The sequence below is a fragment of the Stegostoma tigrinum genome, chromosome 4 (genome assembly GCF_030684315.1).
Source record: "Stegostoma tigrinum isolate sSteTig4 chromosome 4, sSteTig4.hap1, whole genome shotgun sequence".
In the NCBI taxonomy this organism is placed as follows: domain Eukaryota; kingdom Metazoa; phylum Chordata; class Chondrichthyes; order Orectolobiformes; family Stegostomatidae; genus Stegostoma; species Stegostoma tigrinum.
Genome location: NC_081357.1, coordinates 36,985,493 through 37,001,673, shown reverse-complemented (window position 1 = coordinate 37,001,673; position 16,181 = coordinate 36,985,493). Strand labels below are relative to the sequence as shown.

Genomic DNA, 16,181 nt, shown 5'->3' with positions numbered 1-16,181 from the left:
TGGGTCAACAGTTGTAGTGTCTTGCTGAATTGCCTTGCAGGATTGGCACGGTTCTAGAAGTAGGTGTGAACCCAGTACTACAGATTACTTCAGAGATAGCAGGAACTGCAGATGCTAGAGAATCTTAGATAACAAGGTGCAGAGCTGGATGAACACAACAGGCCAAGCAGCATCAGAAGAGCAGGAAGGCTAGACCGCTCTTCAGAAGAAGGGTCTAGGCCTGAAACGTCAGCCTTCCTACTCCTCTGATGCTGCTTGGCCTGCTGTGTTCATCCAGCTCTGCATCTTGTTATCTTACTACAGATTACTGCCTGATTTCCACTCAGTTCTAACTCTACGGAAAAATCCTGGTTTAGGCAAATATTCTTTTAATGCCTTCATCAGTGCTGAAACAAAACTGATTTCAGAAATTATATTAAGTAGGATTTTTTTAGATTATTTTTGTTTTTTTTAGACATAGCAATCTAAAAAGCTTTCAATTTAAAAAAACCCTGAACTTCACAAAACTCCACCTTATAAACAAGTAACAGATCTCAACTATTTGTCATTCTAAATGCATGCAATATTGCCACCACCTGTTAACAGTAGGAATAATCTCTGGAAAACAGAGCTTATCGTAAGCTTGCTCTGCTACTACCATGAGAAGCCCAATGTTTTGATAGAATACTCTGACTCCTCAAATACTACTTAAATATTATACAACACTGAACATGTTCACGTACCTATGGCTCATTTTTGAGTATTTTGGTAGTCATCTGACATTCTACATATATCTGCATATCCAATGCATTGATATTGGCAAGTTAAAGGAGAATGGTTAGCAACGCTTATACAGTCTTGGGCTTCAGAAGTAGAGACATCAAGTAAAAATACAGTGACATTATACTAAATCTATTTAGTTGTGGCTAACCAAGCTATAGAGGATTGGAACAAAAACAAAGTTGCTGGAAAAGCTCAGCAAGTCTGGCAGCATCTGTAAAGGAAGAAACAGAGTTAACGTTGAGGGTCTGGTGACCCTTCCTCAGAACTACTATACAGTGCTGTAGAGAAATACAATATAGTATTGGGTCTGGTTCTTGTCACCACACTTTAGGGAAGATGTGGAGGGCCTTGTGAGGATGAACAGGAGATTTACCAGGATGATTCAGGTCTCTGGGAGGGGTTTCCAGTTACAAGATTAGGCCAGAAAGACTGAAGTTTTTGAGGAGGACAATGGAGGAGAAGAGAGGAAAGTGTGCCAGAACATAATAGTTAAGTTGAGGTGGACAAGTCGGTTTTTCTCTCCACAGATGCTGCCAGACTTACTGAGTTTCCCCAGCATTTTCTGTGCTTGTTTAAAATTTCCAGCACCCACAGTGGATTGTTTTTATTAATTACTTTATTTCCCTTTGGGACAAAGCATCGCCAATATCATCTCTGTGATTTCCCTGTCTTGCTCGCACTATTTGGAGACCTATAAAATTCCCGAGTAGCACAATCTTAACTTTTTCGCTTCTCAACTCTAATCACTGTCCTTGTCCCCTAACAGAAATCCTCTTTTCAAAACTACAATGTCTTCAATAATGATTGTGGTCATCCCACCTCCCTTCTTTTTTAACCTTTTCTATTTTTCTTTGAGGACTTTATTTCCCTGTATATTTAAGTGCCCAGTCCTCACTGTTTTCAAGCCATTTTTCAATTATTGCCGCTGCATCATATTGTTAAAACCTTTGCTGATATTTCATTAATATCATTCTTTTATCCATTTTGGTTTGGAGCTGGAAACTGGGAATCGTGAGCTAAAGATGACATTTGGACTTTGGGAAATAGCTTGCGATAAAAGAACAGACCAAATAACCATTTATTTGTGGGCACGGAGGTTAATTGCAGACTGAATCTTAATTAGAAGTGTCCTACTGACACAGCATCCCCAAGAAGAGCATTGTGTTTAATCTGACAGCCGAGGTTGGCTATTAATAAGGGAATTGGTTCCAGCAAGTCTGTGAGAGATCCTACATTCAAGCAATATGGCAGTTGTTAAATGCTAATTGAAGGCTCGTGAAAAGACGGTCAATCTATCAGGGCGGGACCAGAGCTGAAATTGATTTGTTGAACTGTGTTTTCTGGAAGCAGAGTGTGGCTGCCGACGGGACAGCATGAAGATTTGAAAGCTTACTGCTCAATCTCCCTCACCATCTTTTGGAGGCCCAAAGACTAGAAAGCAGAGTTATAAGTACTGCCACCTGTATGTGAGTGAACTAAAAGGTGACTCTGATCAATGTCTCCAGAAAAGGAACCAAGGAGTCCGCATCTTTGCCTGTGAAACAATGCATTGTGAAAACCAGTAATCTAATCAATTTTATTATGCTCCTTTATTTATCTCTTAACTGTGCTTATTTGTTTGTCTGGCTTTACTGTGAATGGTGGAGGGGGAGACCGTAAATAAATGCTTTGGGCTTAAAGCATGGACATTAAATAGATAACCTTGTTTAACTATTCTTCTGAAGTTATTGTATATTTAATAATAAGTATTTTGTTCCAGATACAAAACTGGTGTCCAGAATTAATCATTTTCCATGACAATTAGTTATTCAAAAGTCTGGTTAGGAATCACTGGAATAAATATTGAGGGTCTTCAAAGGTTTAATTTTACCATAATGTCAAATCAGAGGCAGAAAAGCTGATTTGGTTTACCTGTCTGTCTCAGCGTCGTAACAATATTCTTACTTTGTTATTTGTGCTTTTAGCCCACCAAACATATCCACCACTTTCTCTGCCACTAACTGAATGTATTAATAATGGTCTGTGCATTTCTCATAGCCATCTTAATCTGCTCCTAAGATGGTACTACTTCTTTCTCTAAAGTTAACCAACACTTTCAATTTATCACATACCTTATACTTTTCTACTCGTATAAAAACAAGTGTAGCTTTAATGCTGAGTCAAATTCATGAAGCTCCCTTCTTAACAGCACTATCAATATAACAATGCTCCAAAGACTTACATGGTTCAAGAAGGTAGCTCACTATCATCTTCTCAAGGACAAACTGGGATAGGAAATAAATACTCATCTACCCAGTAATGCCTGCATCCATGACAAACTAAAAGAAAATTATTGGTGTCCACCTCCTGACAAATTAGTTTAAACACACTCCATTCACACTAGTGAACCATTCCTTCAGAGATAATGGGAACTGCAGATGCTGGATAACCTGAGATAACAAAGTGTGGAGCTGGATGAGCACAGCAGGCCAAGCAGCATCTTAGGAGCACATCCTTGACAGCATTGCACTCAGTCCTGTTGAGTCGAACCTCGCCTTTTTGAATAGTTATTTTATTGTTCCAGAACTGATCCCAATCCCCTAAGAATCTGAATGACCCACTCCTGCACCATATTTCCAGGTATGTGCTAACCCTCTCTATCTTCCTATTTCTACTCTGGCTGTGCATGACACTAGGATTAATTCAGAGAGAGTACTATTCTTGAATTGCTATGCTTTAACTTCCTCCATAGCTCCTGAAAATCAGCCCATGGAGAATGCAGATATTAAATTCCTATACTGCTAGTGTAAATATGCACCTCTTCCATTATAATATTTCATTTTGTCTCATGAAAACTCAAACTGGTTGGCTGTTAAAAAAAATTAATTTTATAGTAAACATTCTTTTGATAATAAACAGGCACAGATTATTTGATTGATATATTTGAGCATTACTTCTTTTTACCTTGCTTATATGCACATAAAAGGATAGAGAGCCTTTAGTTTTTAGAGAAGCATCCTACTCCATGTGGAAAAATAATGAGCTATTATTTTACTGAAAATTTTTTGTAGGATTCTACTGAAGATACTGTGATAACCCAGTCCACTAACATTTTAAATGATAATATTAAAATCAATTAACATGTTATCAATTGTAAATATATGGCAATGTATTTACTTTGCACTTAGTGATCCCAACTATTAGTTAACTTAAGTCACACTCAGAATATTATGCTTCTTTGAACAGACCTTGCAAATTAGAGTCTGAAACCAATTAGCATCGGGTCAATCTGTAGGCTTAGACCAACCAAAATAGTTCAACTACCAAAAAATTGAGACTCTTCATGTATTTTAAAGTCCTGTGGTGGGAACTGGCATGGCTCCTGCAGATCTATAAAACTTAAATTTATGAGTCAGAGGAACAGAATGTACCATTTCAGAATTGTAACTGCTAAAGCAAAGGAAAATACTTACTCAGTCACAGCAGTAACCAACCCATCAGTAGCAGCTTTTATTTCACACCAAGTTGGAACAGATTCCACGGTAGCCTGGACACTAAATATTCTGAAATGCCGGCATATTCACAGTTCCATCAAAATCATCGCTTAGCATTATACCAGTTGTTACATAAATCATCTTCCTCAATTTCCAAAAAATCATCATTTTTAATCTGTCCTATAATAACCAATTTAGAATGCTGAAATGCTTCTAGTCGAAACCGTACCACAACATAGTGCAGCCAACAGTTTCTTAGATTCTCCAATTCATTCTTGAGGACCAACCACAACATCTGAATCTCATATAAATCACGTTCAAGTCACAAATGGATCACAACCTCCATGGCCCATGCTAAGTTCTCTCCTAAGAAACAGAAACCTTAAATGGACAAACATTGCTGTTCCTTTAGTGTTGCTTGAATTTCATATGTCACAGCATTGTGAAAGCAATCACACAAGGACTGTAGAGGTTCAAGAAGTGTTACCACTGCTAGTGCATATGCAGTTTTGGCAGCATTACTCAAATCCTGAAGAACAGTTATGTATGTTTCTGCGTTTATGTACACAGACATTTGTCTCCATATATACACACATACACACGCATGCACACATGCGCACATCAAGCCATAAAAATCCTCATACATGTGTATGCAAGCGTATACACATACACATGTGCATAAATGCATGTACTCAAATACATCTGTCTTAATACAAAACAGAAATTGCTGGAGAAACTGAGCAAGTCTGGTAGCATCTGTGGACACTAAGCAGAATTAACGTTTCCAGCTCATTGGCTCTTTTTCAGAACTGAAGTAGTGTTCAACCGAGGTCTTTTTCTTAAGATCACGGCTGACAATCTGCCTTATCCCTTAATACTGTTATCCAAATATTTATTAATCCCAACCCAGGACTAGAGCAGAAAGATCAAGGGCAGCATTCAAGTAACTACAGACTGCTGTCAGAGGTGGCAGACTTTACAATGGAGGCACCATCTTCCCTCTCAGATGGATATTAAATATCAGATTATGCAGTTTCAAAGAGGACAGTTACTTCCACAGTTCTTTTTCTGTCAATATTTATCAGTTAACACCACAAAACAGATTATTTCATTATCATATTGCTGTTTGTGCAAGTTTGAAAATTCGCTGTTGCTTTTTCTTACATCACAACAGTCCAAATGGTTCAAAATTACTTAATTGATTGTAAAGCACTTTGGAACATCCTTTTATAATGAAAGACACTACATAATGGAAGTCTTTTTCTCGTCCTGAAAATATTAATTGACGTAGCGTACACTTTTTCATGAAATTTCTTCAAATTTCCATCATATCCTTTTGGTGAAAAATGATTCCCAGCTTTACTCCAAATGGCTCAGTTTTAATTTTAAGATTATGCCACTTGCTCACAATTCCCCCAAAAAACCTTAGAGGCTCTCTCCAGCAATCCTACTGAATTACAATCTTTCTTAAATACCTCAATTAGATTTCCACTTAATGTTTAAAACACCATATTTATGCAGGGTCTTCTCATAATTTATCATCACACACACACACACTCTCACTCTGGCTACTTTTTGAATCTGTGTACTAGATGTTAGTGATCTATGCACACGTATGCTTTAAATACATTTGTTCATGTGAAAATCAGTCTCTATCAAATTCAAAGTAGATGATCTCATAAACCCATATTGAATGTCATCTTCCACAGTTTTTCCCAAACATATCATCTATTTATGCCACTTTATAACATCGTATTCCAATATACAGGGCTTGCTGTATCTCCTCAATTTGTACGTTCAAATTTGCAGGTGACACAATTCTAGTATTACTTAACACATCAGGTATTAACACATCAGAAACAACTAAGTACAGGTTGCTGTAAAACCATTGGCTGTCACATCCCAGTAATCAGAAAATGCATCATCTATCCATCCTGATGAAAGGTGTCAACCAGAAACATCGGCATTCCTGGTCCTTGATGCTGCCTGACCTGCTGTGTTCCGCTAGGTCCATACTGTATCAACTCCTCTATCCTCGTGCTGCTTTCTACCTCTCAGCCAATTACCAATGCACATTAAAAATTTCCACTGCTGTGAATTTATCTTCTAAACAATTTTGGGTGCGAACTGTGCACTTCTCATTATTCAGTTTCATTATTCCTGAAATTTATAAACTGTGATTTTTAAATTCAAGGCTTTGTTTTACTCGATTATGCTTCCTCACTTAACACATCTTTCTCTTTCAATGTACCACTTAAACAACATGGAATGATTTGAAATCTTACTCAACATATTAAAAAAGCATCAAAAATGATTTTCTTCATTAAAATAATGACAAGCTTTTAGAAGTATACCATAATATTAGTGGGCTTAGTTGAATTAAAAGTAGAACGCTAACATAAACACCAAAAAAGATGACAAAAAGGAATGTCTTATTTGACATCCAGCAAAAATGAATATCTGGTTTTGAACTCTGCTAATTATATCTGTATTTTCCAATAAATTAGAACACTGAATTTCTCACCTCTATATATAGCTGCATTTATTCCAAAAAAATTATTAAGCGTAGTTTCTGGTAATCCTGTACTAGAAACATAGAAAACAGCACTCTTGGAAACTTACCAGCAGCTCTATACAGAATTTTAGGTTCAAAGAAGATACATGGGTTTTTGTCTTCGATGCATGATATTAATAATCCCTTGGCTTGGATAGGACTTCTCGGAATAACCACCTGTAATATACAATTATTGTAATAATTTTTCTCACATTCGTACAGTATGATCAACCTGACTATTAGCCATGTTCCAGACATGTCTCCGGTAGTTACTTCTGCTAAATTCGCACTGAGGCGTTTTCCAGAATATCTACGGCTCAACTTTCAGATTAGAGTTTAATTAATGGCCAGTTTATTACTATAAGTATTAATAAACCGTATATATAGAAAAGATAATATCAGAATCTAAGGTTTTGGAGTAGATCTGTAGCTGAATTGTGGGTGTCAAGGTTGGTTAGCTTGCCGACCTGGTTTGTTGTTCCACAGACGTTTAGTTACAGTGCTCGTAAACATCCTCAGTGCAGCCTCTGATGAAGCAATGGTGTGTTTTCCCACCTGGTTTTTAAATTCTGGGGTCCGTTGCGATGGATTACCTCACTTCCGGGTTTCTTCTGTAGTGGAATGTACATGGGGTCAAGTTCAATGTGTCTATTAACAGCATGCTTCGTGGTGTGCCATGCTTCCAGGAATTCTCATACTTGTCTCTACCTAGCCTGTCTCAGGATCTTGGTGTTGTCCTAGTCAAAGTCGTGGTTCTCCTTGTCTACGTGGATTGAGATGAGTGAGTATTGGTTGTGGCTTTTAGTAGCCAGCTGACGATCATGTACTCTTGTTGTTAGTTTCCTGGGTGAGGAGATACCTACAGGAACAGCATCAGAAAGCGTCTACACACCCCGACACACTCATCACACTACCCTACATCAGAACTCACCACAAGACTCCTATGACAGCTGGGCATCAGAGTGGCACACAAACCCACATCAACCCTACGACAACTGCTCATCCGAACTAAAGACCCACTCCCCACCATGGACAGGACCAAAGTCATCTACAAGATCCCCTGCAGAGACTGCGAGAAACACTACATCGAACAAACAGGAAGGAAACTAACAACAAGAGTACATGAAACCAGAGATAATGGGAACTACAGATGCTGGAGAATCCAAATTAACAAAGTGTGAAGCTGTATGAACACAGCAGGCCAAGCAGCATCTCAGGAGTGCAAAAGCTGACGTTTTGGGCCTAGATCCTTCATCAGAAAAGGGGGATTGGGAGAGGTTCTGAAATAAATAGGGAGAGAGGGGGAGGTGGACTGAAGATGGATAGAGGAGAAGATAGGTGGAGAGGAGAGTATAGGTGGAGAGGTAGGGAGGGGATAGGTCAGTCTGGGGAGGACGGACAGGTCAAAGGGGCGGGATGAGGCTAGTAGGTAGGAAATGGAGTTGCTGCTTGAGGTGGGAGGAGGGGATAGGTGAGAGGAAGAACAGGTTAGGGAGGCGGAGACAAGCTGGGTTGGTTTTGGGATGCAGTGGGGAGAGGGGAGATTTTGAAGTTTGTGAAATCCACATTGACACCATTGGGCTGCAGGGTTCCCGAGCGGAATACAAGTTGCTGTTCCTGCAACTTTCGGGTGGCATCATTATGACACTGCAGGAGGCCTAGGATGGACATATCATCTAGGGAATGGGAGGGGGAGTTAAAATGGTTCGCGATTGGGAGGTGCAGTTATTTATTGTGATCCAAGCGTAGGTGTTCTGCAAAGTGGTCCCCAAGCCTCCGTTTGGTTTCCCCAACGTAGAGGAAGCCACACCATGTAGAGCAGATGCAGTATACCACATTGGCGGATGTGCAGGTGAACATCTGCTTAATATGGAAAGTCATCATGGGGCCTGGGAGGGGGGTGAGGGAAGAGGTGAGGGGGCAAGTGTTGCAATTCCTGCGGTTGCAGGGCTAAGTGTCAGGTGTGGTGGGGTTGGAGGGGAGTGTGGAGCAGACAAGGGAACCACGGAGAGAGTGGTCTCTCTGGAAGGCAGACAAGGATGGGGATGGAAAAATGTCTTTGGTGGTGGGGTCGCATTGTAGATGACAGAAGTGTCGGAGGATGATGCGTTGTATCCGGAGGTTGGTGGGGTGGTATGTGAGGACTAGGGTGATTCTCTTCTGACGGTTGTTGCAGGGACGGGGTGTGAGGGACGTGTTGCGGGAAATGCAGGAGACACGGTCGAGGACGTTCTTGACCACTGCTGGGGGGGATGTTGCGGTCCTTGAAGAACGAGGGCATCTGGGGTGTACGGGAGTGGAGTGCCTCATCCTGGGAGCAGATGCAGCGGAGGTGAAGGAATTGGGAATAGGGGATGGAATTTTTGAAGGAAGGTGGGTGGGAGGAGGTGTATTCCAGGTAGCTGTGAGAGTCGGTGGGCATGAAATGGACATCAGTTTCTAGGTGGTTGCCTGAGATGGAGATAGAGGGGTCCAGGAAGGTGAGGGATGTGTTGGAGATGGTCCAGGTGAACTTGAGGTTGGGGTGGAAGGTGTCGGTGAAGTGGATGAACTGTTCAAGCTCCTCTTGGGAGAATGAGGCGGCGCGGATACAGTCAAAACCAACTGGCTACAAAAAGACATGACCAATACTCACGCATCTCATTCCACATGGACAAGGGAGAACCACGACTTCAACTGGGACAACGCCGAGATCCTGAGTCAGGCTCGGCAGAGGCAAGCATGAGAATTCCTGGAAGAATGGCACTCTACGAAGTATGCTGAAATTAAACATATTGAACTCAACCCCATGTACATTCCACTACAGAGGAAACTCGAACGTGAGGCAACCCATTGCAACGAACCCCAGAGATAAAAAAAAACCAGGCGGGAAAACACACCGACGCTTCATCAGAGGCTTCACTGAGGATGTTACCAAACACGGTCACAAAACATCTGTGGAACAACAAATCAGCTCAGCGAGCCAACCAACCTCAATAATATCAGAATACTACTAAAACATACTAAGTACTTTTTCTAAAATCTCCAATTCTGGACAGCAATTTACAGTTTATACAATCCAAACTTACTGTGTTCCTTTCATGTGACTTAACATCAAAAATCAAAATACTAAGCAGGGTATTAGTGGCTTTGGGAAACTGGGCTTTAAAGGAAAAAGAAGCTAATTGTCTTAAAATTATACTGGCAGCTCATCCATCTTCACACAAGCTAAAAATCACATGACAGGGTGCAGGAGTTAGGCATGACAAAAATACTAAACTTTGAGAAGAAATCATCAATAACGTATGAGAATACCGGGGAACACCATCAAGCAACTTCAACAAAGTTATAGCAATGAGCTTGAAGGTAGAAGGTTAAAAGAAAAAAATTCTCATCTTGCACTTCATAGACATGGCAAATAGATTTGGTCAGTCTATAAGGTACAGAGACCATTCCCATGAAGAATTCACCAAATAGGTGTTAACTGCCAAACATTGTTAAATATTAAACCAGGTAGGTTGACCTTTACTAACTAAGGCATTGCCATGTGAAATAAATCTCGGGCTGTCACCTGTTTGTTGAGTTGAAAGCAAAGCAGCGTGCACACAATTTTTTCTGTCTGCATTAATTATATATAGCCTCCAGTACACAAAAATGCACCATACTGTGAGTCTGACTAACAATCTTAGCCACACGCAGCTGCCATTGGGATCTTTTCAGAAGCAGTTCATTCAGGTGCTGTCAAAAGAAGGTATTCCAAAGCTTCTCAGAAAAAAAAGCAGTTTTCTAGCTATCACATCCGATTTTCAGATTTTCAAAAGAAGTGGAAGAGGATGAGTTGACTCAACAGGTTACACACCAAATAGACTCCAAACAATTTTTAAAAAGCTAAACTGCAGACACCCATAAATTCAATAGTTTGAAGACAAGGGGTAAAGACAACAATCTCTCCATCAATATTAACAAAGTGAAGGAGCTGGTCATGGACTTCATGAAGTGGAGTGGAGGACACACCCCTGTCTGCATCAATGGTGTTGAGACGGAGATGGTTGACAGTGTCAAGTTCCTGGGAGCGATGACTGCGAACAATCTGTCCTGGTCCAACCATGTCGACGCGATAGTCAAGAAAGCACAGCAAGGTCTCTACTTTTTCAGGAGGCTAAGGAAATTCAGCCTGCCCGCAAGGACTCTTACCAATTTTTACAGATGCACCAGAGAAAGCATTTTATCTGAATACATTGCAGCATGTTTTGGCAACTGATCTTCCCAAGACCACAAGAAACTACAGAGTCGTGAACACAGCCCAGTCCATTGCAAAAAGCAACCTTCCATCCACTGACTCCATCTACATATCCTGCTGCCTTGGGAAAGCGACCAACGTGATCAATTACGCCGCCCCCCCCCCCCCCCCCCCCCCGTTATCATCTCTTCCACCCTTTTCCATTGGGCAGAAGACACAAAAACTTGAAAACATGTACTAACATTTTCAAGAACAGCTTCTTCTCCACTGTCGTTAGACTTCAGAATGTGCCACTCAAAATTTTAAACTTAATATTGATCTCATTTTCTATGTGCCTTCTCTGCAGCTGTAACCTTCACTCTGGTCTATACACTAATGCACTTTGCATGGTATGATCTGCCTGTACTGCACACAAACCAAAACCGAGGTACATGTGACAATAATAAATCACATCAAATCAAATCAGACATGTATCACTGGGGTAGGACAGAAAATCAAGCCTTGCTTTTCCCAGAGTCATCACACAGCTGTGTGACTCCAGTCCAAATTTAAAAGGAGGCACTACTAGGCCTGGTTCTTAGCAATGAAGTAGGCCAATTAGATCAAGTGTCAGTGGGGAAACTGTTAATGGATAGTGATCATTATGCTGTCAGGTTCAGAATGTTGGTGAAGAAGAACAATGAACAATCCCAAGTAAAATTAATTAACTATTTCAATGGGGCAAGAACACTGCCAGACACGTCAGACAAAATGGGGCAAACAAATCAACAGCTTCCTGAATAATAACGGGGATTTAAACTAAAATAAAGAGACAGGGTACATATGCCAGGGTGTCAGGTAGAAAATGCAATTAAGAATCAAGCTAAATGCTGATTGTTCAGAAGGAAGGAGTAAAATTAAATAAGAGAAGCAATGAGGGAATATGAAAAAAGACTGGCTGCTAATGTAATGGAAAATCCCACAGTCATCTACAGACACATCAATAGTAAACGAGTGGTAAAAGGAGGAGGGCAGTCAATTCAGAACCAAATTGCAGATTTATACGTGGTGTCAAAGGCCTGGGGGGGGGGGGGGGGGGGGGGGGCGGTGCTGAGATAGTAAACAAATACTCTGCATCTGTCTTCACTTTTGAAGCAGATGCTGTCCAGAAAGAGGAGGGAACTCAATCACACAGAAGTTGTAAAATTGACAGGATGGTGGCACTGGGCCGGCTGTCAATATTTAAAGTTTGAAGGACATCAAGAGCACATCAGTTGCATCCAAGGGTACTGAAGGAAGCAAAAGTGGAAATTGCAGAGGTACTGAAAACAATCTTTCAAATTTGTATGGACTCCGGTGTGGAGCCAGAGAACAACAAACATTACATCCTTGGTCACAAAAAAAATATAAAGATAAACTAAAAGCTAAACTTTGCGCGTGGGGAAACTTTGAAAGACATTATATGGGATAGGATTAATAGTCTTGTGGAAAAATGTGGATGAATTCAAAAGAACCAGTATGGGTTTGAAAGGGTGAAATTATGTCTAACTAACTTGCTGGTTTATTTTGAAGAGGTAACAGAGACGGCAGATGAAGGAAATGTTGTCAAAGTGGTGTGCACAGGCTTCCAAAAAACATTCAATATAAACTCACATGATAGACTTGAGAATAAAGCCACTGGTCAGAGAATAGAAGTGAAAGTAACATGCTGGTAACAAATCAGTTGATGGATAGGAAGCAGAGCACAATGGTTAATGGGGATTCTTTTGGGCTGGAGGAAGATTTGCGATCTAACAACATATTCTGGGGACTACCAGCGACCAGAATCCGAATTGGGTTAATCCCCCAGGAGTTAGGATTAAATTCCTTGCTGTATCTGGCAAATCAATGATCCAGATCTTGGCATGCAGGGAACAATTTCAAAGTGTGCAGCTGATACAAAATTTGGAAGAATTGCAATCGTCAGGAGGACAGTGCATAACCAGAACAGGATGTTAACAAGATGTTGGAGCAGGTAGATAAGTAGCACGTAAAGTGTAATGCAGAAAAACGTGAAGTGATTAATTTTGTTACAAAGTAGGTGAGATAGACAGAAAATGTAATAAAACCTACAGTATTCTAGTATTAAACATCAAAAGGACAAATAAAATGATTGTGCTGAACTTGTATAATCCACTAGCTACACCTTAATTGGAATACTATGTACAGTTCCAGTAGTCACACTTCAGGAAGAATATGAACAAATTGGGTTATGCCCAAGGAGTGTCCTAGGCCCAACTATCTTCAGCAGTTTCATCAATGAACCTCCTGCCATCATTAAGTCAGAGGTGTGGAGATTCACTTATGATTACACAATGCTCAGCACCATTCCTAACTTCTCAGATACTGAAGTTGTTTATGTCCACATGTAGCAAGATCAGGACACTATCCAGGCATCTGCTGAGAATAACATTTGTGCCACACAAGTGCAAGGCAATAACTATCTTCCAAGGGGGACATGTAACCATAGCCCCTTGACACCAAATAGCATTACCATTGCTGAATCCCCCACTAACTAACATCTTGGGAACTAATGACCCAAACTGAATTGTATAAGCTACATCATAGTGTAACTACAAAAACATGTCAGGCTCAGCATCCTGCAGCGAATAACTCAACTTCCGACTCCCATTGTCTACCCGCCATCATCCACAAGATACCAGTCAGGACTGTGGTGGAATGCTCTACACTTGCCTGCATGAGTGCTGCTCCAACACCACTTAAGAGAGTTGACACCATCCAGGACAATGCATGCAGCCTGTTAACTGGCTTCTCATCCACAAAATGTACATTCCAACACCACAGACGCACATTAGCAGCAGCTTGTACCATCTACAATATGTAATGTAAAAATTCACTTAAAGTCCTTAGGTAGCACATTCAACCCACATCCGGTTCCATAAAGAAGGACAATAGACACACGGGAACACAACCACCTGCAGGTTCCCTTCCAAGCCATCAACCAACCTGACTTGGAAATACATCATCATTCCTCCAGTGTCACTGGGTCAAAATCTTACAGCTCGTTCCTTAACAGTATTTTTGATGCAGCTACACTAAATAGATTGCAGTGGTTCAAGAAAGCAGCTCATCACAGTACTCCAGAGAAATTGTGGAGAATGGTCATGAACACAGGATGACTTTGCGACACCTCCTCTTACTATGACTGTGCATAATTCCTGCAGTGTCATCTTCGAGAATGATGGCTACATTCTGTCACTTTCAAAGCACATCAGCCATTTTATTTGCTACTTAGTGCATCTTTTGAGTCATTGGCAGCCTACTGTTATACAAAACGTCAACAATCATGGAAGACCATCAAACTCATAAGGTGAAGCAGAGAATACCCATGAACACAATCCATGCAGAGGACTGATCCATGAAGAATAAAAAAATTGGACTTATTTTAACCTGTGGAAGCAAATGGCTAATCACAGTATGATTACAAGCTTTTCTCTGACTGTTGATAAAAGAGCACAGTATCATATAAGAAAAATGAAGTTTGTCTATTGGCAGGTATTTTTCCAGTGAACAAATAATGCATATGGCCTTTTAAAACAATGGATCCAATGAGCCCAAGCAAAACTGAAACAAATGACAATCAAGAGAGGGAAGTACTGACATGTTGCAAGATCTAAAAGAAAAGCTGAAGGCTTAGATTCATAAATGGAAGTCACATTCATGAGACTCAAGTGCCAGAAAATGGTGACTTCAATAAGAGGGTAAAATAATGTACCCTTGACATTCAATCGCACCACCATTGTCGGAATCCCCACTATCAAATCTGAGCCAGCAGCAATTATCAGAAACTCAACTGGGCTATATGCAGTAGCTACTAAAGCAAACCTGCGGCTGAGCATTCTGCAGAGAACTCGTCTAACTGACTTTCAAAACTTCTCCTCCACTTATATGGTACAACATTCCGCAGATCAATCAAGTCTGACCCCTATTGCCATGCTCAAACTCTACGGCTCTCTACTTTTATCTCGTTCAATTGCCCATTAATTTTCCTCTTCAAATAATTGAGTGTTTTTCACTTCTATTAATGTGTGGGCAGCACAATTGAGGTCATTGCTACTGAGAAATACAAGTTGCTCCCTACATTTCCCCGCCTCTCTTGCCCAAAAGCATCAAATGCTGCTGTTTTGTATAATCAACTAATGGCAACTGTTTTTATCTCACCACTAAGTGATAATCTTATATATTCATGTTAAGCCTACTCTCAGTCTCCTTTGCTCCAAGCAGAACAAGTCTGGCTTTACCAATTTGCACTTGTAACTAAAATCCACAATCCTTCTGTCAAATCTCTTCTGAATGCTCACATTTTATCTAACGTGTGCTGAGCAGGACTGGACACAGTACTCTAGCTGGAGTCTAACCAGTCATTTAAAAAGGTTCAGCGTAACTTCTGAACCTTTAGAGGCAATGCCTCTATCTATGAAGCTCAAAATATGACATGCTTTGATCAATGTGTCCCATTACCTCTGAAAATCAATGTATCTCCTTGTGTACACTCTTGTTCCAGCTGTTTATGGAGCTTTGGTACTTTGGTGCAGGGGCGAAAATGGCGACCGGGACCCAATTAATGACTAGATTTCAGGGCTTCTCATTTTCACCGGGGCTATTCTAGGTGTGGGCTGGTTCAGGAAGTGAGAACACACCTTGCATTATTGATCTGGTCAGCTCCATTGCAGACACAAGCACATTTTAGTCCTGCACAATTTTAATGCAGTCAAGGTGACTTTGAAAGGACTCATGGTTCACAGCACCTCAGAGGTGTCATAAACAAAATTCTTGATCAGGGAATCTTTTGAAAGGTTAAGTTGAAATGAGGCCAAGCCTTAGTCCACATCTTTGGCTGAGAGCAAACATCCAATAGTGTTGAGAGAGCAGAGTCCCAGGGAAAACATTGCTCAACAAGTGCCTGATCTATACAGCCTATTTTGCAATCTTCATTTACACAAGATAAATAAATTTTAAAAAGCTTGCAGTTTCTGATATTCATATTTTAAAGGCTCTCAACAGCAAACCTTTTTATTGGACAAAAGGAGCTCTTGTTTCAGAAAGTGGATAGTTATACATTTTTCTTAAGGAAAAAACAGTTGCTATTGTTGCCATAAGGTTGATTTGCTACATCCAGCGGGTGACTGGACAC

General features: G+C 40.6%; 1 protein-coding gene across 5 annotated transcripts in view; it reads right to left on the bottom strand.

Annotated features, from left to right (window-relative positions):
- The window catches only part of bckdhb (branched chain keto acid dehydrogenase E1 subunit beta), a 276,265-nt gene that overhangs the window by 201,863 nt on the left and 58,221 nt on the right, over positions 1–16,181 (bottom strand). For all 5 annotated transcript variants that reach the window (XM_059645275.1, XM_059645273.1, XM_059645274.1 and 2 more), the window contains one exon: positions 6,858–6,966. In XM_059645275.1, coding sequence (XP_059501258.1) covers positions 6,858–6,966 — 109 coding nt within the window. The remainder of the gene's footprint in view (positions 1–6,857; positions 6,967–16,181) is intronic.